Source organism: Ovis aries, chromosome 1, assembly GCF_016772045.2.
Source record: "Ovis aries strain OAR_USU_Benz2616 breed Rambouillet chromosome 1, ARS-UI_Ramb_v3.0, whole genome shotgun sequence".
In the NCBI taxonomy this organism is placed as follows: Eukaryota; Metazoa; Chordata; class Mammalia; order Artiodactyla; family Bovidae; genus Ovis; species Ovis aries.
The window spans coordinates 227724207-227747980 of record NC_056054.1 but is presented as its reverse complement, the minus strand read 5'-3'; the positions used below and the strand labels follow the sequence as shown (position 1 = coordinate 227747980).

General features: G+C 33.8%; 1 protein-coding gene across 2 annotated transcripts in view; it reads left to right on the top strand.

Moving 5' to 3' along the window:
* The window catches only part of SMC4 (structural maintenance of chromosomes 4), a 31971-nt gene extending 8222 nt beyond the window's left edge, over window positions 1-23749 (top strand). For both annotated transcript variants that reach the window (XM_027958873.2, XM_042234980.1), the window contains exons 6-24: window positions 2660-2824; window positions 3070-3197; window positions 3627-3767; window positions 4433-4583; window positions 5942-6106; window positions 7430-7663; window positions 9276-9461; window positions 10807-10968; window positions 12796-13021; window positions 13107-13186; window positions 14084-14236; window positions 15315-15441; window positions 18666-18855; window positions 19889-20033; window positions 20303-20476; window positions 21073-21255; window positions 21401-21633; window positions 22148-22331; window positions 22748-23749. In XM_027958873.2, coding sequence (XP_027814674.1) covers window positions 2660-2824; window positions 3070-3197; window positions 3627-3767; window positions 4433-4583; window positions 5942-6106; window positions 7430-7663; window positions 9276-9461; window positions 10807-10968; window positions 12796-13021; window positions 13107-13186; window positions 14084-14236; window positions 15315-15441; window positions 18666-18855; window positions 19889-20033; window positions 20303-20476; window positions 21073-21255; window positions 21401-21633; window positions 22148-22331; window positions 22748-22900 — 3180 coding nt within the window. In that variant the 3' untranslated portion in view covers window positions 22901-23749. The remainder of the gene's footprint in view (window positions 1-2659; window positions 2825-3069; window positions 3198-3626; window positions 3768-4432; window positions 4584-5941; window positions 6107-7429; window positions 7664-9275; window positions 9462-10806; window positions 10969-12795; window positions 13022-13106; window positions 13187-14083; window positions 14237-15314; window positions 15442-18665; window positions 18856-19888; window positions 20034-20302; window positions 20477-21072; window positions 21256-21400; window positions 21634-22147; window positions 22332-22747) is intronic.
* Window positions 23750-23774: the final 25 nt, after the last annotated feature.

Genomic DNA, 23774 nt, shown 5'->3' with positions numbered 1-23774 from the left:
ACTAAAACTACTTTGTAATTTCACATGGGATAGGTATGTTTTCTGAAATGAGTGGTCTTCTAAGCATAGACTGTCAGCCCTTAGATTATACATGAAATGACACAAATTGGAAAGGTAAGGAAGAAAACAAATAGCAGGTGGTAAGGCAGTCAGAGAACATCAAGGAACAGAACCACAAGAAAGGTCTCAGGTTGTCATTGAAATACCACAACAGTCCTAATAGTCATATGACAGGCAGAGGCCTAAATGTTCTAATGACCTGTTGATTCAGTAGTGTTAATTGATAATAACCATTTTTTAATGGATCCCATATAACAAATGAAAACAATGTTATATGGGACTTGAGATGGAAATGTTGATTCATAAATGTCCTTTTCTTTCACTTGAAAGTGTTTTTACTGCTGGGCAGCCTTGTTAGAATGAAAAGAAATCAGAGCTATATATCTTTAATTTTAACTGGAAAGGGAGGAACAAGTGACCAAAAACAAGCAACCACTATGCTTTGTTTGAAGCTAGGCAGTCTCCTAATAGTAGTATTCCATCACTTTAGTAAATAGTTTGGCCTGAAAAGTATAATACCTTTAGAAATATTTTTTATGATTGTTACACCAAGTCATAACTTCTGGTTATCTGAAAAATGTATGCCTAAATAATACCTTATGTGATTTGACTCAGATACGTAAGTTCTCTTGGCATGGCTTTTCATTTATCTTATTGTAAGTGTTCAGCTATTCAAATCAGATCAGAATGTTAGACTATTTGGTGTCAGATATTTGGATTATAAACACAGACATAAAAGAGTTAAACTGACTACTTCCAGGTTAGTGATTCTCAGCTGGGAGTACTTGTTGCTTTCTCTCTCACCCAGTACATGTAGCATTGTCTGGAGACAGTTTAGGCTGTTAACAGCTGGGGGAAGCCTCATGCTGCTGGCATCTAGTGGGTAGGGTCAGAGATGTTATTAAACATCTTATGATACTCAGCATAGTTCCCCACAACAAAGTATTCAGCCCAAAATGTCAGCAATGTTGCTGTTGATAAACTTTGTTTAGATAACAACTGAATAAGTCTTGGCTTGTACAATGGCTAGAGTCTCACCTATTGTGATCCAAAGCTTTAGATACTCTTCCAGGCTTAAGTTCTGTATAAAACCTAAAGCTTGCCTAAAATATTTGGAAAGAACTGATAATTGAAAGCAGATATTTCAGTTATATAAATTGAAATATTTATATAAAAATATTTTATATAAATGTCTACATGTTTTAGTTTAAACACTAATATTTAGCTAAATCTAATTCATACATACCCAAGGTTACAGAGAAATCTAAATGACAGGCTCTTAGGATAACATTTCACCTTGTGTTTTATAATCATGTGCTGTTTCAAAATACAGAAAACTGGTCATCTATAAATTTTTTTTTAATTTTGATTTTTAATGAGTAGATTCTACCCCCTCCAACCCCCCCGTTATGGGGTCTTAGATCCCCAACTGGAGATCAGACCAGTGCCCCCTGCAGTGGAAGCTCAGAACCCTAACCACTGGACCGCCAGGGAAGTCCCTAATAAGTAGATTTTTCAAGGAGTTGTTTTATCCTTTCTTGTTTGATCTTTAGTTTTTTTCTACTGTATATAATTATATTGAAGATTTTGGAAATATGATGCTTTGTCATTAGCAAGTTTTAACCCAGATTTTTAAGTTTCATTTATAAATACTGTAGATACTTAAATTGAGACAGAATATATGCCCCTTTTAAAAAATTTTTTTTTCAGGATAACATTTTGTGCTGTTTTGCAGAAATAAAGGGGTATGTTTTTAGTTTTCTACTTGTCTGTCCCTTTTCTTCTGTTGTAATAAAGAGTACAGGCAGACTACTAGTGTGGAGTAAAGTAGCATTTTGCCTGAGCATATTCAGACAAAATTTTCTCCCCCATCAAGTTAAATGGCTGCCTTTCAGTCAGCCTTGAAAGTTACTGACTGTACTTTTTTCGTTTCTCTTTGTAACTGAACTGCATAAATGCAAATATATAATGTTAATCTTAGATTTTAACTATAGTTTAAAAGTTGTTATAATAATAATTGCAAGCAAAAGTTTTCCAGTGTTGTATATACCAAGACCTTTAGTTTGCAGTCAGTTTTCCTGTTACTACCATGAGAGAAAATAGTATTTCCTTTTTCGTTTAATGGCTTGTTTGTTTGTTTAGAAAGTAAGAACATCATTACTTGCATTGTTATATACTTTTATTTATGTATTTATTTTTGGCTGTGCTGGGTCTTTGTTGCTTTGCACAGGCTTTCTCTAGTTGCAGTGAATGGGAGCTACTCTAGTGTTGTGCAGGCTTCCCATTGCAGTAGCTTCTCTTGTTGCAAAGCTGGTCTCTGGAGCACAGGCTCAGTAGTTGGCAGCACACGGACTTAGTTGCTCTGAGGAATGTGGGATCTTCCCAGACCAGGGATCAAACTCAAGTCTCTGGCAGGAGGCTTCTTTACCACTGATCCATCAGGGAAGTCCTATTTGCATCTTACTAAAATCTCTTTATGCTACTGATTCATATCATTTAGTTTAATGTTGGATTTGCTAATTGACTTGTTTCTAGTTCTTACTTGAGGCTGATGTAGCCAAACATATACAGTGAGTGTGAAAAATTACTTTTTTTAAAGGGTGAAGTTGAACAAATTGCTATGATGAAACCAAAAGGCCAGACTGAACACGATGAGGGTATGCTTGAATATTTAGAAGATATAATTGGTTCTGGACGACTGAATGAACCTATTAAAGTCTTGTGTCGGAGAGTTGAAATATTAAATGAACACAGAGGAGAGAAGGTGAATCTTCCATAGACTTTTGTAAACCAGAATGTTTCATTGATTAACAGATTTTACTAAGCCAGATAATTCAAGTTATGATAGATCATAATTGTTTAAGCAAAGTTTTATGTTTTCCTTATTAATATTTCAGAGAAACATTGTTTTATGAATGTAGTTTGTTTTTATCTAATGTTGGCATATTTTAAATTCAGACTGTTCAATACACTTAACATGAACAATTTCTATCCTTTTAACTTTTGTAGTTAAACAGAGTTAAAATGGTAGAAAAGGAAAAAGATGCCTTAGAAGGAGAGAAAAACATAGCCATTGAATTTCTTACCTTGGAAAATGAAATATTTAGAAAAAAGAATCACGTTTGTCAATATTACATGTAAGTACCTTAATTTATCAACTTTTGTATTAATCTAATCTGTTCTCTCTTCCTGTATTAGAGAAATGTGAAGACTGAAGTAAAAAAAAAAATTCTGCAAGTGGTTGTGATGAATTTATTAAATTAGAGTTTTTGATATAGTAGTGAAGTTAATTTTTAACTATCCTACTTGAAGTTGGGTTCACAAATATCACTATGCTTAATACTTAATAGTTTTACTTATAAATTCTTTTTAATTCATTTAATAGCAGATCTAATTGTGTTTATATGGATCCTATTTTGGTCCTAATGCTAGCTTTGACCCTGGGTTGGTTTCTTCCTTCCCCCTCCAAAGACCTAGATATAGAAACAGCTGAATTTACTTAAAATAGTTTCAGACTTTTTAAAATGGTACTTTAGGATCTCTGATAGCTTTTTTTCTCTCTCTAGTTATGATCTGCAGAAACGAATTGCTGAAATGGAAACTCAAAAGGAAAAAATTAATGAAGATACCAAAGAAATTAATGAGAAGAGCAATATACTGTCAAATGAAATGAAAGCTAAGAATAAAGCTGTAAAAGATATAGAGAAGTAATAATCTTTTGGAAAGTACTAAAAGTAGATTATTTTATTACATGTATGTGTGTGTGTCTATATATAAACTTAATACAGCATATGAAGGCAATATATTTGCCAGCATATAAAATATTTTAAATGGTTTCTTTTTGCAACCAAAAAACTGAACTGCGTTTCCAGTTTATCACAGGTTTGAGTGCCCAACTCTGGTCTTTAATAGTGGAGAATGCTACCCCCTAGTGGCAGAACCCAATAATACAAAACATCATTGCAAAAATAGGTATTTAACCTGACAGGTTAGTTGTCTTAAAGTTGTATCATTACTTTTTTCATGGCAATCTTCAGTGATACCAGTATCCCTTACCTATTCAGTTTTCGTTTTTTTATTCTTTAAAATGAGTTTTGCCTGTTTTTTTTTAATGGTCAAATTTTTATATACCTAGACATCATAGTCACTATTTCCAATCTAGCTTTGAAGGACAAAATAACCCATAACCACACATTTTAACAACTTCTTCAAATATGGATGGAGAGGAGGGTTAGCTTGAAGCAGGTAGTATTAGGATCCTACCTTATAAGAACTTGGTACACTTACATAGTGGTTCAAGCAAGGTATATAAAGTCACTTTAAAATATCTGAATATCCAAAATAGTGACTGATAATTTTCTTACTTTGCTAGGAAGCTGAGTAAAATTACAAAATTTATTGAGGAGAACAAAGAAAAATTTACAAAACTAGATTTGGAAGATGTTCAAGTTAGGGAAAAATTGAAACATGCTACAAGTAAAGCCAAAAAACTAGAGAAACAACTTCAAAAAGATAAAGAAAAGGTAGGTTATGTGGGGGAAATGCTTAATATTTCATGTCTGTCGGATGTAGTTCTTATTTTTCATGAATGTTCTTGCCCCTTAGAAAATGAATTGGAATTCTGAATGTTAAGGGCTTCAGGATTTATCTCTGAACCTAATTCTCCCCCTCACTCACTATGGAAATCCTGCATTCATTGACTTTGAGTTTTAGAGCTTATGTATCTGATGTACATTGTTGGAGAATTGTTTACCAAATCAGTAATTCTATTTTGTTGACAAAATAATCTTTCTATAATATATGGTTTAAAAAGAGGTTTGGGGCTACATAGCATAGACTTTTAAAAGTAGTACCTTTGTCTATAGAAATCAAGTTAAGAATATCAGCAGGAGTTTCTCTTTAGAAAGGAGGGAAGAGGAAGCCATAATTTATAGCAAGGGGTTGATTAGCTAGTTTGAAGATTTAAAAGATGATGAACTTTAGACCAGAGTGCCTAATTTGCTGGGACCCAGACTAATAATTAATTTGGAGCATTTCAAATATATTCACAGTTTAATCAGGTATTATAGAGGCAACACTGAAAGCCCCTCCCCTCAAAAAAGTTTTGTACCATATATTTACATGGTACTTATAGGCTCTGCTTTACCTTATAAGCAAATGCATTTATTCACAAAATACTTTGTGTTACAGTAGTAGCACATCTTATATGAATCAGTGTTTGAGGGATAATGTTTTGGGAAGTGTTTAATTTCTCCCGTTATAGATAACCAGATTAAGCAAAATACCATGGATGTCATTGTAACCCCTAAATTGGACAGAGTAAGCCAAATGTAACTTAAGTAGTTATTAACCGTTGGACACCAGCTGTGAAAGAGTGATTATTACTGGAAGGTATTAATGGAATAAAATACGAGTCCCACATAGTGACTCTGAAAGGGTAAAGTTGGGAAAGATCTTAGGATTTGAGAGAGACTAGGGGGTGTAAAGTTGTAATGTACCATGTACCATGAAGGGTACTTAAGGAATTACATGTACTCAGACCATGTTCGTAGGTGAAGAAAGTTAATTACAGCATAAAGTTAGAGCAGAAGGAAGAAAGATATAAAGCCCAGCCAAGGAGAATTGTCTTTTGTAAGGAATCAAGAACTCATAGAATTATCTTTACCTGATTCTATGAATTAGACTGAGAATATAGAAATTATAGCATATGGTTAAGGAAGTATACTTGCTAAAGCTAGCAGGTTCAAACCTAATTACAATGAAAACTGCAAAGATCTAGAAGATCTTGAGAAATGCTTTTAAATAAGTCAAATATTAATGGTATTGGATAGCCTAAAGATACATGCTCCTAGTAACTTTTTAATTTGTTTTATAATCTTAGGTTGAAGAATTTAAAGGTATACCTGCCAAGAGTGAGAATATCATAAGGGAGACAACAACTAAAAACAATGCCCTTGAGAAAGAAAAAGAAAAAGAAGAAGAAAAATTAAAGGAAGTTATGGATAGCCTTAAGCAGGAAACACAAGGCCTTCAAAAAGAAAAAGAAGTAAGATTTCTTTTATCAGTTGGTGTTTATTTTGATGGCTTTTTTCCCCTCCTATCTTAAAGATTATTTTTATAGTAATAGTAAAAAAATGAACTATTAGAATGAAAAGTTTGGGCTTTTATCTAACATCCCCAAAAAACGGTCAACCTAGACTCTCCTTTTTTTGTTTTCTGCTTTCTCATTTTAAAAAGACGTTAACCGAGAATGAGAACTTAAAGTGGTAGAAGAAAATGCATATCACATACTTTGCTTTATGTGCTTTTCTCTATTAATGTTGGTTTAGTCATCACGTTTTCTCTTCTCTTAAATTATTTTCTTGGTAATTTAATTGCTTGGGACCACACTAACCATAGGTCGACATCTCCCTTCTTTACTTTTGTAGCTCTTGTGTAATAGTTTTAAAGCTATGGCTCTTGTGTTCATTCTTGGTTGCTTAAGTCAGTTACATATAAGATCTTTGTAAATTATACCTCAGTGAAGTGTTTCGGGGTTTCTCGACAGACTAACTATAAATTGATTCTGTTTTAAAATATGGACATGTTCTGATATCATCTATAAGAGTTTATAAGTAGGATGCCTATGTGATAAAGTGGCTAAGTATCATACAGTCACTTTCCTAATAGAATACTTTAAGATCAGTTTTTCACATTTGCTCATCTCATGTATATCAAGTAATCCCATGTGCCTTGGCATCCTAGGTTAGTGACAAAGCCAGGACTCATATCTAGGTATCTTTGGAGCTAAAAACAGGCTCTGCTACTTATGAGTGAGTGCATGACTTTGAACAAGTTATTTAAATCTGACCTCAGTTTCCTCAAAATGGGCATAATGATGATTGTAGGAATGTTGGGTTAAGGAATTGATACTTACAAAACATTCAGGATAGTACTTTGAACATATATTCTACAGTAGTGTGGGTGTGTGTGTTGATGGTCATGATTTTTTGTCATTTTAGTCTCTAAATTGAGATAGAAGGAAATGGCAGCCCACTCCAGTATTTTTGCCTGGAGAATCCCAGGGACGGAGGAGCCTGGCGGGCTGCCGTCTATGGGGTCACACGGAATGGGACACAACTGAAGCGACTTAGCAGTAGCAGCTGTTAACCTCATTAAGCTGTTATTAAATCAGTTGGGGAAAGACTTTATATACCATAAACATTCACAACTGGGGAAAAACTGTTAGTCCATTCACTTATGAGAGTTATTTCTATATATTGTGCTTACATAATCTATGAAGTTAAATTTAAAATGTATGGTTTCCACTTCGGTTTAGGTTTGAAAACACGTATTTCAGATTAAGTGGGGGCCTGTCATATTTTAACAGAGTCGAGAGAAAGAACTTATGGACTTCAGCAAATCAGTAAATGAAGCACGTTCAAAGATGGATGTAGCTCAATCAGAACTTGATATCTATCTCAGTCGACATAATACTGCAGTGTCTCAATTAAGTAAAGCCAAAGAAGCTCTAATGGCAGCTTCTGAGACTCTCAAAGAAAGGAAAGCTGCAATTGGAGATATAGAGGCAAAACTCCCTCAAACTGAACATGAGCTAAAGGAGGTAAATTTTTGCTTCTGTGTTTCATATGAACATTGTTTATCAACCCTAGTTTTATTTTCATACATATTTACATACATATTTTTTTTAATCTCAATATCTGGTGTGACTGGATACATAGATTTTGTTGCTGTTGTTTAGTGTAATCTTTCCCAAAAGAATGAGGTTACTATTTCAGTACTCTATCTGATACAAATTAAATTGAGACTGTCAAGAAACTGTTCTCCCCTCAAGTGTCAAATAGCAAATAATATTGCTATCGCCATCATTATTTCCCGAAGAAATAATTTAAACAAAAGAAAGTTTTTGTTTCCCTAAATGTAAATGTAGACAACTTATGGGTGATACAGGAAAGTCAAATGCGTGTGTATAAACAAATTTGCAAGTCAGCTGTCTTAGTGTATTTTTCTATTTTTGAACTTAAGGACGTACTTTCTTTGTTGGGACTGCAAGTTGTTTAACTAATCAAGACATCTTAGTTCATCAGTCTTCTCTCCTTGAGTAAGGAATTCCATAACTTTAATTCCCAAAGCATCATTAGGCAAATTGCAATAGAAGATGCTCTTAGAAGCAAAATGACACTGAAAATAGTCTTTTTCATTTTAGTAAATGCACACTGATTGGTCATGAGAAAACTTCATGGCCATGTAGAATTTAAATGTAAACTTAGGTTATATTCAGTTATGACTTCTGTCTTCTTGGTGATTGAGTTTATTTTGGGGTAAATTGTGTTTATAACTTGAGCTTCTACTTGAAACCAGTATGACTGGTAATAGCGGTAATAATTTAAAACCAAGAAATGAAAGAGAATGTCACTTGGAAAAATGGCTGCTCTAAATAGGTAGACTGAGAAACTGAGAGTTAGGATTTTTGTGTACATGTGTGAGGTTTCTCTTGTTGGCAGCCTGACATTTTTGTATAGAAATAGTACTGTTCACTCATCATGTTTCCCTTCGTTTCAGAGCTGTGCTTTTGTTTTCCTTGGTTTAATTAGAATAATGAATTATGCTATATAACACTATATAATTTAATGTAATATAAAGTCTATTATACAGTTTATTATCTATTAATTTAGAAAGCAAACCACTTTCTAATCATAGCCATACCCAGTCACCCATATCTAGAGTCCTATATTGAGAGCTATTTTTGATTAGTGTAAGAATATAAGAATTAGGAAACATTTATGGATAATTACCTGGAGAAGGAAGTGGCAATCCACTCCAGTATTCTTGCCTGGAGGATCCCATGGACAGAAGAGCCTGGCAGGCTACAGTCCATGAGGTCGCAAGAGTCGGACACGACTTAGCAAGTAAACTACTACTACTATGCATAATTGTATGGTACAAAACTGGGATTTCCAAAACCCTAGCTCTACTCCTTCTATCAATCAGTGCACCACTGCTCCTAGGACTATATTGAGGTCGTTCACCTTATTATTGACCCAAATAACTTATGCCCCTTTTAGAATAGAAAACCCATCCATATTTTTCAAAATCAAAGCAGCAAGCAGTTACAGTGTGACGGCAGAGTTCTGGTTCAGGTATTTTATTATTGGCCTTATGTTGTAATAAGGGTGTCTGCTTCTGGGATTCATTTTCTCTACTTTCACCTTTAGAAAGAAAAAGAACTTCAAAAACTTACACAAGAAGAAATAAATTTCAAAAGTTTGGTTCGTGATCTTTTCCAAAAAGTTGAAGAAGCAAAGAGTTCCTTAGCAATGAATCGAAGTAGGGGAAAAGTCCTTGATGCAATAATTCAAGAAAAAAAATCTGGCAGAATTCCAGGAATCTATGGACGACTGGTAAAGTAAATTTATTTATAAATAACTGTATTTTTCTCAGACATTATAGTTTTCTTAACTTAAATGTATATTAAGTGTTTTTTAAGCATTTTGCTCTTACACTCAGACATGGTAAAATTCTTTGTGGTATGGATCCTTTAACATTAAAAGTTGAGAAAGTGCAAGTACAAGTCACTCAGTTGTGTCCAACTCTCTGCAACCCCATGGACTATACAGTCCATGGAATTCTCCAGGCCAGAATACTAGAGTGGTAGCCTTTCACTTCTCCAGGGGATCTTCCCAACCCAGGGATCAAATCCAGGTCTCCTGCACTGCAGGCGGGTTCTTTATTCCTGAGCCATAAGGGAAGTCCATTAAAAAAGTTTGGGATAATTGTAGTCACTTTAAGAAAATAATCTAATTGTACTGATAAACTTAACTACTTTTTTCTTTAAAAAAAAATAAGAATTTGATAAATTATATTTTGAGGTTTATACCATCATACTGAGGGTTGTATCTAGAGTTTAGGAAAATCACAAAGGATGATGTCAAAACCCAAGGCTAGGGATAGTGGGTGCCTGAAGCCTGAGCTCCTGAACCTGAAGAAGGAAGGGAATTTGGCCATGGCTAGCAGTAGCTGGAAGGAAGTGAGGAAAATAGATACCCCATTCATCTATTCTACCATTTCTGGCCGGTGCCTCACTTTGTCTTAAGCTGGAGAGCCAGAAGAACCAATTAATGCACTCCTGAATCAGCCTTCCCAGAGAAGGAAGCAGAAGAGGGTGATTCAGAAGGGCAAATGAAAATTACCCAGCATAGTTGCTTCCATGTCTGCATGTCAAGGACTTCTGCCTTAGTTTTTTGAAGATACACAGTTTGATCATATTCCTTTGCTCAAGGAAAAATGAAACTAGTTAATGTTACTTGATAGGTAAGTTGTTAATAGACAAACATTTACTTAGATGGTTTTCAATAATTCAGAGTTTTATTATTCTATAAGTTATTTTGCTTATAATAATTTTAGGTTTCAAATCTTCACATTATACATTTTCACTTACATGCAGTGAAAACAGTTCTGTTCATTTTGTGCTCATTAAAATTTCAGACTCTGTATATCCATAAGTTTTTTTTTTTTTTTAAGGTGGATAAAAGCTCTAGTAGTGATTGCCTCTGCAGAAGAGAAAGATCGAATGTGAGGGACACTTAAATTTCTCATTGTGTACCATTTTGTACTTTTGTAAATTATGTAGGTATAGTTCTTCAATTAAATGAAACTTGGAAAATCTGTATGAAATAGTAATGAAATGATCCTGTGCCTAATTCCCTGCTGATGCATTGATTATTTTTCTTTCCTCTCATTTATTAGGGGGACTTAGGAACAATTGATGAAAAATACGATGTTGCTATTTCATCTTGTTGTCATGCATTAGACTACATTGTTGTTGATTCTATTGATACAGCCCAAGAATGTGTAAACTTCCTTAAAAGACAAAATATTGGAGTTGCAACCTTCATAGGTTTGGATAAGGTGGGTATTTATAATCTACCTGTATTTTAGTTTTTAAGTGCCAGGTGTTGATTGATTTTTGAATCCTAGCTTTTTCTTCATAGTTACTTCAGTGAACCACCTAATAGATTCTGAGGATTGTATTAGGCTCTAGGGGTTACATTGTTGTGGGGAAAAAAAAAAAAACTTATACTGCTTTCGCTAAAGTAATATGCATTCCTATGTTGGAGTGACTGGTAGTTTGAATTGCTAACTTCCATCTTCAATAACTACTTTTTTAAAAAATAGAAAAATACTTAGATATAATTCACAATCATAAAATTAATTATTGTAAAATATATAGTTGTACATTCACAGAATTCATTGTTCAACCATGACCACTATCTAATTCCAGAATATTCATTACCCCCAAGAAAGGAACCCCATACACATGAGCAATCACTACCCTTGTTCTCCGACCCACCCCACCCCCACAACCTTTGACTTTTTGTCTCTGGATTTATGTATTCTGGACATTGTATATAAATGAAATAACATAATATGTAGCCTTTTGTTTATGGCTTCTTTAACTTAGTGTTCAGAGTTCATCCATGATGAAACTTTGCTGGTGGTTCAGCAGTTAAGACTCTGTGCTTCCACTGCAGGTGGCAGAGATTTGATCCCTTTTACAGGAACTAAGATCCAGTTCCCTGTCTGCTCTTTTTTAAAAAAGGTTCATGTTGCATCATAAGCACTTCAGTCCTTTTTATTGCTAAATGCTCTTCCCTTCTCCATTATGTTCTGTAGCATATTTTGTTTATCCATTCATCAATTTGGTGGACATTTGTGTTGTTTCCGTGTTTAGGCTTTTTATGGTTAATACTGCCATGAACGTTCATGTACACAGGTTTTTGTACACCAGCTTTTCATGTGCTTATTTATTGGCCATTTCTTTATCTTCTGTTCAGATTCTTTGCTTCTCGTTAATTGGTTTGTCTTGGTGTTGTAAGAGTTCTTTATCCATTTTGGATATAAGTCTCTTACACATAATATGCATGTTTTCTCCCATTTTATGAGCCATCTTTTCATGTTCTTGTGATGCATCCTCTGAAGCACAAATTTTAGATAGCAGTCTAGTTTATTTACTTTTGGTTGCTTGTGTTCTGGGTGTCATATCTAAGAAGCTACCATGTAATCCTAATGGCAGGGTGATTTACTTTCTCTGTTTTATGAGCTTTACAGCTTTAGGTTTTACATTTAGTTTTTTAATCCTTGTTAATTTTATAAAGTGGGGGGTCCAGCTACTCTTGGGTATTGGGTTGTTACGACACCTTTTGTATTCTTTCCCCATTGAATTTTCTTGGCATGCTTGTCAAAAATCAACCAATCATAAATGTACGAGTTTATTTCTGGCCTCTTATATATATGTCTGACTTTCCATTGATATCGCACTGTCTTGATCATTGTAGATTAGTAGTAAGCTTTAAAATTAGAAATCCTTTGATTTTGTTCTTTAATATCTTTTTTAATATATTATAAATGGGATTTTCTTAATCTCATTTTCAGATTGATTATTGCTAGTGTATAGAAATACAGTTTCTATATATTAATCTTATGTTCTGCAGCTTTGCTGAATTCATGTTAGTTTTAATAGTTCTTTCATGTGAGGATTCCTCAGAATTTTAATATATATATAATTTTAATATATTAAGATCAGATCATCTGTGAATAGAATTTTACAATATCTTTTTCTTAAATAACATAATATTGTGTAGATACTAAGAACTTTGTATATATATCCTTATGTTTAACATGTGTATTCTATAAATGATACCTAAAGAAACGTCAGTTTCTTTTTTTTTTTTTTAGATGGCAGTGTGGGCAAAGAAAATGACCAAAATTCAAACTCCTGAGAATACTCCTCGGTTATTTGATTTAGTAAAAGTAAAAGATGGGGCAATTCGCCAAGCTTTTTACTTTGCCTTACGGGATACCTTAGTAGCTGACAGCTTAGATCAAGCCACACGAGTAGCGTATCAAAAAGATAGAAGATGGAGAGTGGTAACATTACAAGGGCAAATCATAGAACAGTCAGGTAATAGTTCTTTTCCTTTGCCGTTGAGTCTGTTTAATCCTGTTGGGGGATACATACATGTAAGTCTGACTCTTCTGTTCTTTAGGTACAATGACTGGTGGTGGAAGCAAAGTAATGAAAGGAAGGATGGGTTCATCAGTTGTTGTTGAAATCTCAGAAGAAGAGGTCAGCATGTATAAAATTATAGTTGAGACATTTTTGTTAAAGCAGCTTTATTGATATATAACATACTGTAGAACATTGTACTATTTTAAATGTACTGCAGTCATATTTTCAATTTAACAGTTTGAACTTTCTATAAATGGCTAGTGTATAAGCTGTGGGATTTCATATGAAGCCTGTTAAAGTTCTAAAAGTATGTTAATTGAAAATATTTACTCAACATATATGTTTTTTTCTGTTATCACATTTGGATCATATGATTTATTTCACTATTATTATTTGACATTTACAGTTACTGCTATATTACATAATTATCTTTTGTATTTCAAAATAATCATTTAAATTGTAAATATAGCAAAGACTTCTGATATGTTTCCAGATTTTTATCTCAAAATATTTTGTTTCCAGAAACAGAATGTCAGAATGCCCAGAAAAACCTATGTTCCATTATCACAATCAGAACACTATACTACTTTCTTCCTGAAAATTCTAAAGTAGTTTATATTCTTCCTCTTAAGTATTTGCATAGTATACCTTCACTGTAACTATAATTGATTGTACAACACTTAAAATTGTCTTTCACCTGAATCTATGATGCAGAAATTAGTTGACCATCTCCTAAGCATTAGGTTTTAGAATTAGAACTGGGTTGTTTGGTGTGTTTCTAGTCTTTTTTTTTTTAATTGGAAGATAATTGCTTTACAATGTTGTGTTGGTTTCTGCCATACATCAACATGAATCAGCAATAGGCATACATATGTCCCCTCCCTCTTGAACCTCCCTCCCTGTTTCTAGTCTGTAAGATCAGAAATTTGGGTTTTCATCATTTTTGTAAATTGCTATTAATCTGAAATAACTCTTGTTGGAGTAAACTTAATTCACTGGTAATTTTCTTTGTAGGTAAATAAAATGGAATCACAGTTGCAGAGAGACTCTCAAAAAGCAGTGCAAATTCAGGAACAGAAAGTACAACTGGAAGAAGCAATACTTAGGTTAAAGCATAGTGAACGAGAAATGAGGAATACACTAGAAAAGTTTTCTGCCAGCATCCAGGTACCTTTTTACCAAAGCTGAAACTATTGGAATTCAACAGCAATTTACCAGAGGCATTTTACTGTTTGCTTATGATTTTTAAAATATAAGGGGGAGGGAGAGGTTGGGTTAGGGTCTGTTGATTTTTGTTCCTTGAGTACTAATAGATAAATGTCCTGTCACAATGTTGCTCCAGCCACAGCTATTTCTGGTTTCCATTTGGACTGGAGAGAAATGTGCCTTCCCTTAACAATGACCCTTTATTTATTTTATTCTCTTTACAAAATAGAAAGTTTTCTTAATTATAAAAAAGCAATGCATGCCCACAGTCTTTTTAAAAAAACAAAACCAAGAAAGTTTTTAGAAAATGCGCAAAAAATGATCACCTTCAGTTTTTGTGTATGTCCTTTAACTTTTAGTGGCAGTACCTAGTTTGCGCGTATGTGTTTATGTATGTGGTAGATGTTGATATACATACTAAATTTGTATATGTAATTTTATAGTCGAATAGTAACTTTTCTTCACTCAGTAATTAATTTCCTTTTCAAGCAAATGTAAATTTAATTTGTGTGCAATTATATTGACATAGTTTGTACCACAGTTTGATAAAGGTTTCTCTGTGTTGGCTGTGTACACCACTATGTTTTAAATATTCTTGTTAGGCATACCTTAATATGTTTATCCAATTATTTCCTTAGTCCTAAAATTGTAATCATCACCCAGTTTTGTGTACACTGTTTAAGCATTTGGTGCATAACACCAAATTGTTCTCCAAAAGTTCTAGTTCATTTACTACTGGTAGCATATGCAAATAATTTTTCTAAGTGAACACTAAGTACTCTTCAATATTTTGTAAGTTTGCTACACGGATGTACTGAAAAATAGCATTTAACTTGTCTTTATAATGAGTTTATACATTTCATGTGTTTTGTTGGCCATTTTCAATTTTTGTATTTATTGTTCATGTTTTCTGCCCTTTCCTGTTAGTTTTTGTGTTTTTCTTAAAGATTTTAAGTTCCTTTTTAATTTAAAATGTTTAAAGCAAATATTATTGTTTGTATGTTAAAAGATTGACCTTGAATTTTAAAACATTCTATAGCGTTTATCAGAGCAAGAAGAATATTTGAATGTCCAAGTTAAGGAACTTGAAGCTAATGTACTTGCTACAGTCCCTGACAAAAAACAGCAGAAACTGCTTGAAGAAAATGTTAATATTTTCAAGACAGGTATGTTTAAGGATAGACTTTTTCCCCTATATTGTCGAAAACAGGTTTGTAATATTTGTATTATTTAAGATCAGTTTGTAGAATAAAAAATAGTAGATTATATATATTATGTTCAAGTGACCATGCTGTTTTACAGTTTTTATTTTCTTTCCAGAAGGTTTTTCTTCTTGTGTATATATAAACATGTAACTGTTCTACCAAAGTTTTTAAACAAGAAAGGGAATTAGTTCACAGACTCATAGTCAGAATTGGCTTTGACATTAAAATCTTCTGGTCATGTACTTGAGTAGCCTGCTTCTATTTCCATGTTCAGGTCATGTAGATGCTCAGTTGTGTCCAACTCTTTGTGACCCCATGGTCTGCCAGGCTCCTCTGTCTGTGGGATTCTCCAGGCAGGAATACTGGAGTGGGTTGCCAGTTCCTTCTCCAGGGGATCTTCCTGACCCAGAAATCAAACTGAGGTCTCCTACATTATAGGCAGATTCTTTACCATCTGAGCCACCAGGGAAGCCCACTTCCATGTTGGCTTCAGTTAAATATACATAGGTATGCATCTTATGGCAGGAGGTGGTAACGGTGAGTTTCACAGTATTTCAGTGACCCCAGGAAACAGCCTTCGTCACATCAAGAAAGACCCTTTTTACAGTCTGGTTCATGAGCAAAGGAAGACAAATACTGATTGTTCATCCATAAGTATTAGATGGATTGGAATTGGAGCAATTATCTAAATGTTTAAAAAATAAGGGAGTTTTCTTCCAAAAGAAAAAATACTGTAACAGGTGGTGCTAGGTGATAAAAGTAAAACCAGGGAAACAACGGGATAGGGATTCAGATAGACATAATGGTTAGACAGGCTAGTGCTAGAGATTTGAGCAGAGACCCAAAGGAAGTATGAGTGCAAATGGGGGAGAAGAGCATTCCAGGAAGAATGTAGAGGAGAAAGTAGAGGCCCTAGGGCAGGAAGTAGTATGTCAGAAGTTTCTAGCAAGGAAACCAGAATCCTTAGATTTAACTGATAGAAGAATCCAGATAACGTAGAGCCTCATAGGCCATGTCTCCAGGGGAAATTAAAAGCCACTGGAGAGTGATATACAGGAAGGTGACATAACCTGACAGGAGCTTTTTTTCCCTTGCATTTATTTTGGATTTGTATTTTGTTCTTGCAGACAGACTTCACCCTACTTCTCCTTCCCCGGGGTACCTACAGTATTTGTTACTGCCTTTGATGGAACCTAGTGGTCAAATAAAAAATAAATCTTTGTCATTTATAACAACACTCTCATTGAGAGACTACAAAAATTTGTATTTTATTTGAAAAAGACTCCTTGACTTTATTAGGAGCCCATATATATATATTCTCTCATGGAAGTACTGGTTCTTATTAGTAGACTCTCAATGTCTGATATGGAAGCCCATTTATGCAAGCATATCTTTAAGATTAAATATTTCATTTTACATTAATTTAGATTTTTAAAATCTGGCAAATGTGTGGAGAATAAAAGGAGCAAGGTGATATGAAATGGTGACGTTGAAATTATAAATTACATGATGTCTGTTTTCCCCTATTTCTAACAGAGATGATACTATAAATGGGGGAATTTAATGCATGTTAGGTACTTGAATATAAGGAAAATGATCTTCTGAAGAGTGGAACCCTTTCCAGTTGTATACTTGGCCCATCCCAGTATAAGTCATGATGCCATGACCCCACAGCACCTGGTACTCTACCTCACAAGGGAGCTAAGCACACAGACTCGCCACTGTGAGCGAAACAATTCCTTCAATAAATATAGTATCTTGGTATCCTTAAGGGAGAGGGGAGAGTTAGAAGACTAAAAGGGGCAGGGTTTTGGTATGCCTTTTTTTTTTCTTAATCAAGTGGTGATCTCAGAAATACGAAAAATAGACATTGTAATTAAGCCCACTAGATGGGCTTTTAAAATCAGACTAAAGAATTCTCTGATAAATGTGGAACAAAAAGATAGTTGTAAAATTTGGAGAATACTGAAATTCCCTCTTACAGAGAAGAATAGACAGTCAAGAGGAAACAATAGTTAAGTCTTTTCTTTTTCTCTCAGCAAATCCTACCTACTTTCTTCTGTGCTAAATGCTACATACCTCCCACAGAAGCTTTATTGAGTTTCTTTCCATAAGTTGGCACTGTTTCTGCTTCCTTTCTAGACATACATATCGACAGCTTGAGCCCCTTACCATTTTGCCACCTTTCATCTTTCCTACATCATATAATAATTAGGGTTCAGATATGGAGAACAGAATCCACTCTGGCTAGTATAAATATGATTTTTGGTGTGAGACTGTGTATTTAAGAGAGAAAAAGATTGTTTATAGGATCATTGTGATACCTTAAATTCTAGGCTAAACGCTAAGAATAATTTCCAGAGCTACTCTGAAGAACCATGAAAGAAACTCTACTGCCTCTTCTGCAATTGAAAAGCCATGTATCAAGTTAGGAAAATGACACTATAACTGCCAGCAACAGAAGCACATTGTACCTATCATAATCCACCCCGTCAAAGTTAATGCCATTGCCTGTAAGTTTTCACAAAACTTTTGACAGGACATCAGAGCCTCTACTACCACCAAGAAAACTTTTCCATGACTTCCAGCAGAAACATGCTCAGTTCATCACTTTTGCCATCCAAATTGTATGCTTTTTCTTGATTGAATGGACTTAAATTTATGTCTGAACACTAGATACAAGGGAATCTAGAAAGTGTAACTTAAGAGCCTTCTGTGCCACAGAGAAAAGTGCCACTTTATTCTATCTCCCCCACTTTGTTATAGGGAAGAGAATTCGAGGTTAGCAGAATTAAATAACCACAACTTCTTCACCCCCAGTCTATAGTTGAGTACAGAGTCTAAGGGTAAAAGATCACTATGAAACAAATAAAGTACCCTATAAACTTCTGAAAAGAGCTGCACAGTATGAAGCCATCAAGAAATAATGGGTTATGTTCACAGCTGAGCCAGAGAATTCAACTATATGTTGTTGTAACACTGTTTGTTTTGATAAAGGGCATTATGGTTTTTTGTTTGGGGTTTTGCTTTGTTTTTGAGGCCCTTTTCCTCAAATGTTTAAAAGTTTCTTTTGCATGTATCAGGTTAAGTTGTATTGACTGAAGAGATTTATTGAATGCATCTAACAAATGATGCTTATTAGTGTAGAAACACAAATTAACCTTACTTTTTTTTTTATCCCCCAGAGTATAACAGTGTGGCTGAGAGAGCTGGTAAAGTGGAAGCTGAGGTTAAAAGGTTACACAGTATCATCGTAGAAATCAATAACCATAAACTCAAGGCCCAACAAGACAAACTTGATAAAATAAATAAGCAATTAGATGAATGTGCTTCTGCTATTACTAAAGCACAAGTGGCAATCAAGACTGCTGACAGGTAGAGTTTGCATACTACCCTGCCTTCCTCTTCCCTACATCACACTGAAAAGGGGATTAATATTTAAATTTAATGTCTAATAAATGTTTCCTGTTACTTATTAAGATCTGACATTGTTACCTCGTAGGATTTTAATAGGTGGATGCCAGTAATAAATTATCATATGATTAGTTTTTAAAAACTGATAAAACAGGTAAGCTTAAAAAAACGTGGTTATGTAACTCCCCAGTTGTGAGGACATAGAAGTTAGAGTTTCATTTCTCTGGTTTAGAGGAATAGATGGCAATTCATTTAAATAGATTTAGGTCTTAGGAGAATTAAGAAGGATGAGATCTATTAGCATAATTGTTTTAATAACTGAAAATTTTAATTATTCCATTGTCCCAAAAGGTTTTTAATACATTCATAATACAGGTCTTGTTTTAAATTTTAGAGTATTAAAGTATTCTAAAATAAAGCAAAGTGTATATAAAATGTTGAAATGTAAACAGCTGTTTGTCTTAAAATTATAAATTGGTTGCATAGTGATTATCTGGTTATTCAGTTATTGCAGTGTCCTTTGTTCAAAGGTGCTAATTAATAAGCAGTGTTTTACCTAAACACAGTTATCAGTCACAGGGAAAAATAACTGTGTGTGTCATTGTCATCCCCACTGTCCTTTGTTCCATTTCCTCCCCTCTACCTAAAACACTTATTTTCCCTGACTTGAACTAGGAAGTAATTTACTTGAAGGTATAGTTTAAAGAATTAAAGATTTAAGACCCTCCAATCCGACAAGAAAATGACAAGACTATAATACTACAATGGACAATTTTGCTTCATAGTCTTAAGATTGAATGAAACTAAAATTTTATATATGGAAGTTTCATTAATTTATACTGAGACTTTAATAAAATATACAACATCCCACAAGTGTGTGTATAAACATAAAAACCAATTGATTTTTTAGTAAAAAAAAGTTTTTAAATCTATGATAGAAAACTGTCACATTAATGTCATGAAAAGTTCTTAATATAAGATTTTGCTTATTTAGAAATCTTAAAAAAGCACAAGACAGTGTCTTACGTACAGAGAAAGAAATAAAAGATACTGAGAAAGAAGTAGATGACTTAACAACAGAGCTAAAAAGTCTTGAAGACAAAGCAGCAGAGGTTGTGAAGAATACAGACGATGCAGAGGTAAGATGGGGAGAGGGGAGGGGCGCTGCTTGAAGCAGCAGAGAGTTACGGATGACGCCACTGCCTTGTGTAGTGAGCATTCAGTAGATCACACTTACAACTATATTAACTTTCATCTGTGTAATAAAAAATAACTTTTAACTTTTCTGTAAATAAAAACATTTTCTTTAAACTGAAAGAGGCATGAGGTGAGAGTGCTAACTTCATCTTTGTAATGTGAAAATCCCTATTGTGAGATCATACCTATAGCAGCTCTTTTTGTTTCTTAGGCATCCTTACCAGAAATCCAGAAAGAACATCGAAACCTACTTCAAGAACTAAAAGTAATTCAGGAAAATGAACATGCTCTCCAAAAAGATGCACTTAGTATCAAGTTGAAACTTGAACAAATAGATGGTCACATTGGTGAACATAATTCTAAAATAAAATATTGGCAAAGAGAGGTGAGAATTGTTAGTTAAGTGTAAATTTAAAATAGCCTTTATGAAAAAAGTTGGGGTTTGTGTTTTTGAAGTATGTTGTAATTCTTAATTTCAGGCTATATAATCACTTCTCAGGTTTATAGGGGACAAAATGAACAGTATATAGGAGTTATTATATACAGAAAAATAAGGGTAATGGTTAGAATTAATCAACATTTTCATCCCAGGGCTGATTTAGAGATTGAACATGAACACTTGGGCACTACAGCTATGTTTTTTTTAAGTCCTGTGAAAAATAGTTGATACACAAATGAGTCACCACTTATTATATGTCATTCTGATAGGTGATTTGTCTTAAATTTGTGAGCTTTTTGCTTTTTAATATATTTGGCTGTCAGGTCTTAGTTGCTACATGCGGGATCTTTTATCACAGTGCATGAACTCTCTAGCTATAGTACCTGAGCTTAGTTGCTCTGTGGCATGTGGAATCCTAATTTCCCAACCAGTGCAAGGCAGCCTCTTAACCACTGGACCACCAGTGAAGTCCCTGGGAGGTTTTTTTGAAACAATGAATTGTAAGTAACACTGTGTTTTCTAATATTCATCTAACTTTATAGATTTCAAAAATATCACTGCATCCAATAGAAGATAACCACGTTGAAAAGATTCCAGTTCTAAGCCCAGAAGAGCTTGAAGCAATCAAGAACCCAGATTCTATAACAAATCAAATCGCAGTTTTGGAAGCCCAGTGTCATGAAATGAAACCAAATCTTGGCGCCATTGCAGATTATAAAAAGAAGGTACAAGTAAACAACTCATGTAATGGTCAGAAAGTCTCTTTAGTCCTAACCCTAAATTGTTAAATTAAGCCTTTATTTTATATAATTAGCAGTTTTAATTCTCATGTCAAATGTATAACATGTTTTTCTCATATTCTTTTCATAGGAAGAATTATATTTACAGCGGGTGGCAGAATTGGACAAAATTACTAATGAAAGAGATAATTTTAGACAGGCATATGAAGATCTTCGAAAACAAAGACTTAATGAATTCATGGCAGGTTTTTATATAATAACAAATAAATTAAAGGAAAATTACCAAATGCTTACTTTGGGAGGTGATGCTGAGCTGGACCTTGTAGACAGCATGGATCCTTTCTCTGAAGGAATCACATTCAGGTTTGTAATGATGCCATATACCAAGTTTTGGATTTTTCTGTTACCATCTCTGTACATATTCTCCAAACTTAACATTCTTTAGGGGTGGGATGTGACAGTTAAGCCTACAATGTATTTTATTTGACAAATACTAGTTTGCCTGTAGGCTTCCTGTGTAGCTCAGCTGGTAAAGAATCCACCTGCAATGCAGGAGACCCTGGTTCAGTTCTTTGGTCAGCAAGTTCCCCTGGACAAGGGATAGGGTACCCACTCCAGTATTCATGGGAAACAGGAAGAATAGCAAGAATTACTTACTGATCTACTGTTTAAATCTTAAATTTTTGTTAGGTGTTCTTATGTGTTCATCCTCCAATAATATTTTTATAAAATAACCCACCAAGAATTTATATTAATGAAAAAGCAAGTTCGGTATTTCCAAGGAGGGTGGTAGAAGCCAGTTATAGGAAACAAATCATGGAGTCTTAATTTAGCTTTGCAAGTAATTTAAGTAATGAGATTTTCTTAATTATCTCAGTGTTCGACCACCTAAAAAAAGTTGGAAGAAGATCTTCAACCTTTCAGGAGGAGAGAAAACACTTAGTTCATTGGCTTTAGTGTTTGCTCTTCATCACTATAAACCCACTCCACTGTACTTCATGGATGAGATTGATGCAGCCCTTGACTTCAAAAATGTATCTATTGTTGCATTTTACATATATGTAAGTAATCATTTAGAGCTTTCATTGTGAAAATTATGTGTTCCCTAAACATTACACATGGAATTCTTTGGCTTCTTTCCAGCTTCTGCCATTCTCTATTCCCATGGTATTAACGGAGACCACTTTATTTGAGCAAAATAGTTCCATTTTGGAAAAGTTAAATGTAAATTAGTAGCAGAAACACAGGTAGAATTTTTTCTACTAGAAGACTTCTAGGCAACTGTCCTTCCAAATACCCGAGTTCTTCTCTAACCCAGATACTATCATGTTGTCATTCTTGTTCATATTAATTACCAATGTCATTCAATTTATTGCCCAAGAAATATTTTAGGGAAGTAAAGTTAGATCTCTATTATTATTCATACATTTACATATCTATGTATAATTTTTCTAATTTATTGTTTTTTTCTCTTTAGGAACAAACAAAAAATGCCCAGTTCATAATAATTTCTCTTCGAAATAATATGTTTGAGATTTCAGATAGACTTATTGGAATTTACAAGACATATAATATAACAAAAAGCGTTGCAGTAAACCCAAAAGAAATTGCATCTAAAGGACTTTGCTAAACTTGCTTAATCTGAAGATTTTTCAAATCTTATGGTAGATTCAACATATTGTATTTACTTTGTATTTGTAAAGGGTTATAAATTATATAAAATACCTATTCTTAAATTGTATCATATAGTTTCTATTTTATGCTGTTAATTAAGAGATGTTACAAGTTTAATAAAATATTCTCTGTGCCTGTTTCTAGAAGATTGTAAGAATCTGACAATTTTGTAAGTGGCAACTTTGGAGAAAATAAGATGCCTGGATGATCAGATAATTTCCTCTTATGCAGAGTTAAAAGTATATTACTTTGATGAACAGTACAGTTGTAAACTAAATCATGTTAAACTAGTGATTCTGAATTGCAGGAATGAGAATTTGAATATTATACATTCTTAAACTCAAGGTGCCTGACTGTTTAAAACACTTGTGAAAGGGCCAGCAAATGTCTGAATAACTTGAGTGGGTATATATACCCACTATAGTTGCTTCAGAAAAAGAATGATTTAAGTGTATAGGGGTTAATTTCTTTAGTATAAATGGAAATTAGCATGCAGTACTGTTTGTCCATCAAGTTGTCAAAGGCTTTCTTGTTATTGTGTTAACACTGCATTAACTCAAGAATATACTACTGGAAATAAGCTGGCAACCACTTCATTTTCAGAAAAAATCCTGATATTGAATCAGAAGTCTGGTCTAAGCTATTCAGTTTCTAGATAGAGAGCCTGAGGAATTAAAATTTAAAATTACCTTCTTATTCATAGTGCACTGTTTAAGTACTAAAACCCAACAAAGAGTCTGTATCATAATCAGTAAGATGTAAATACATTAGCATGGACTTAAATAAAGTAAGATCTAAAATCCAAGTATGGTCATTTGTTTATAAAGTCA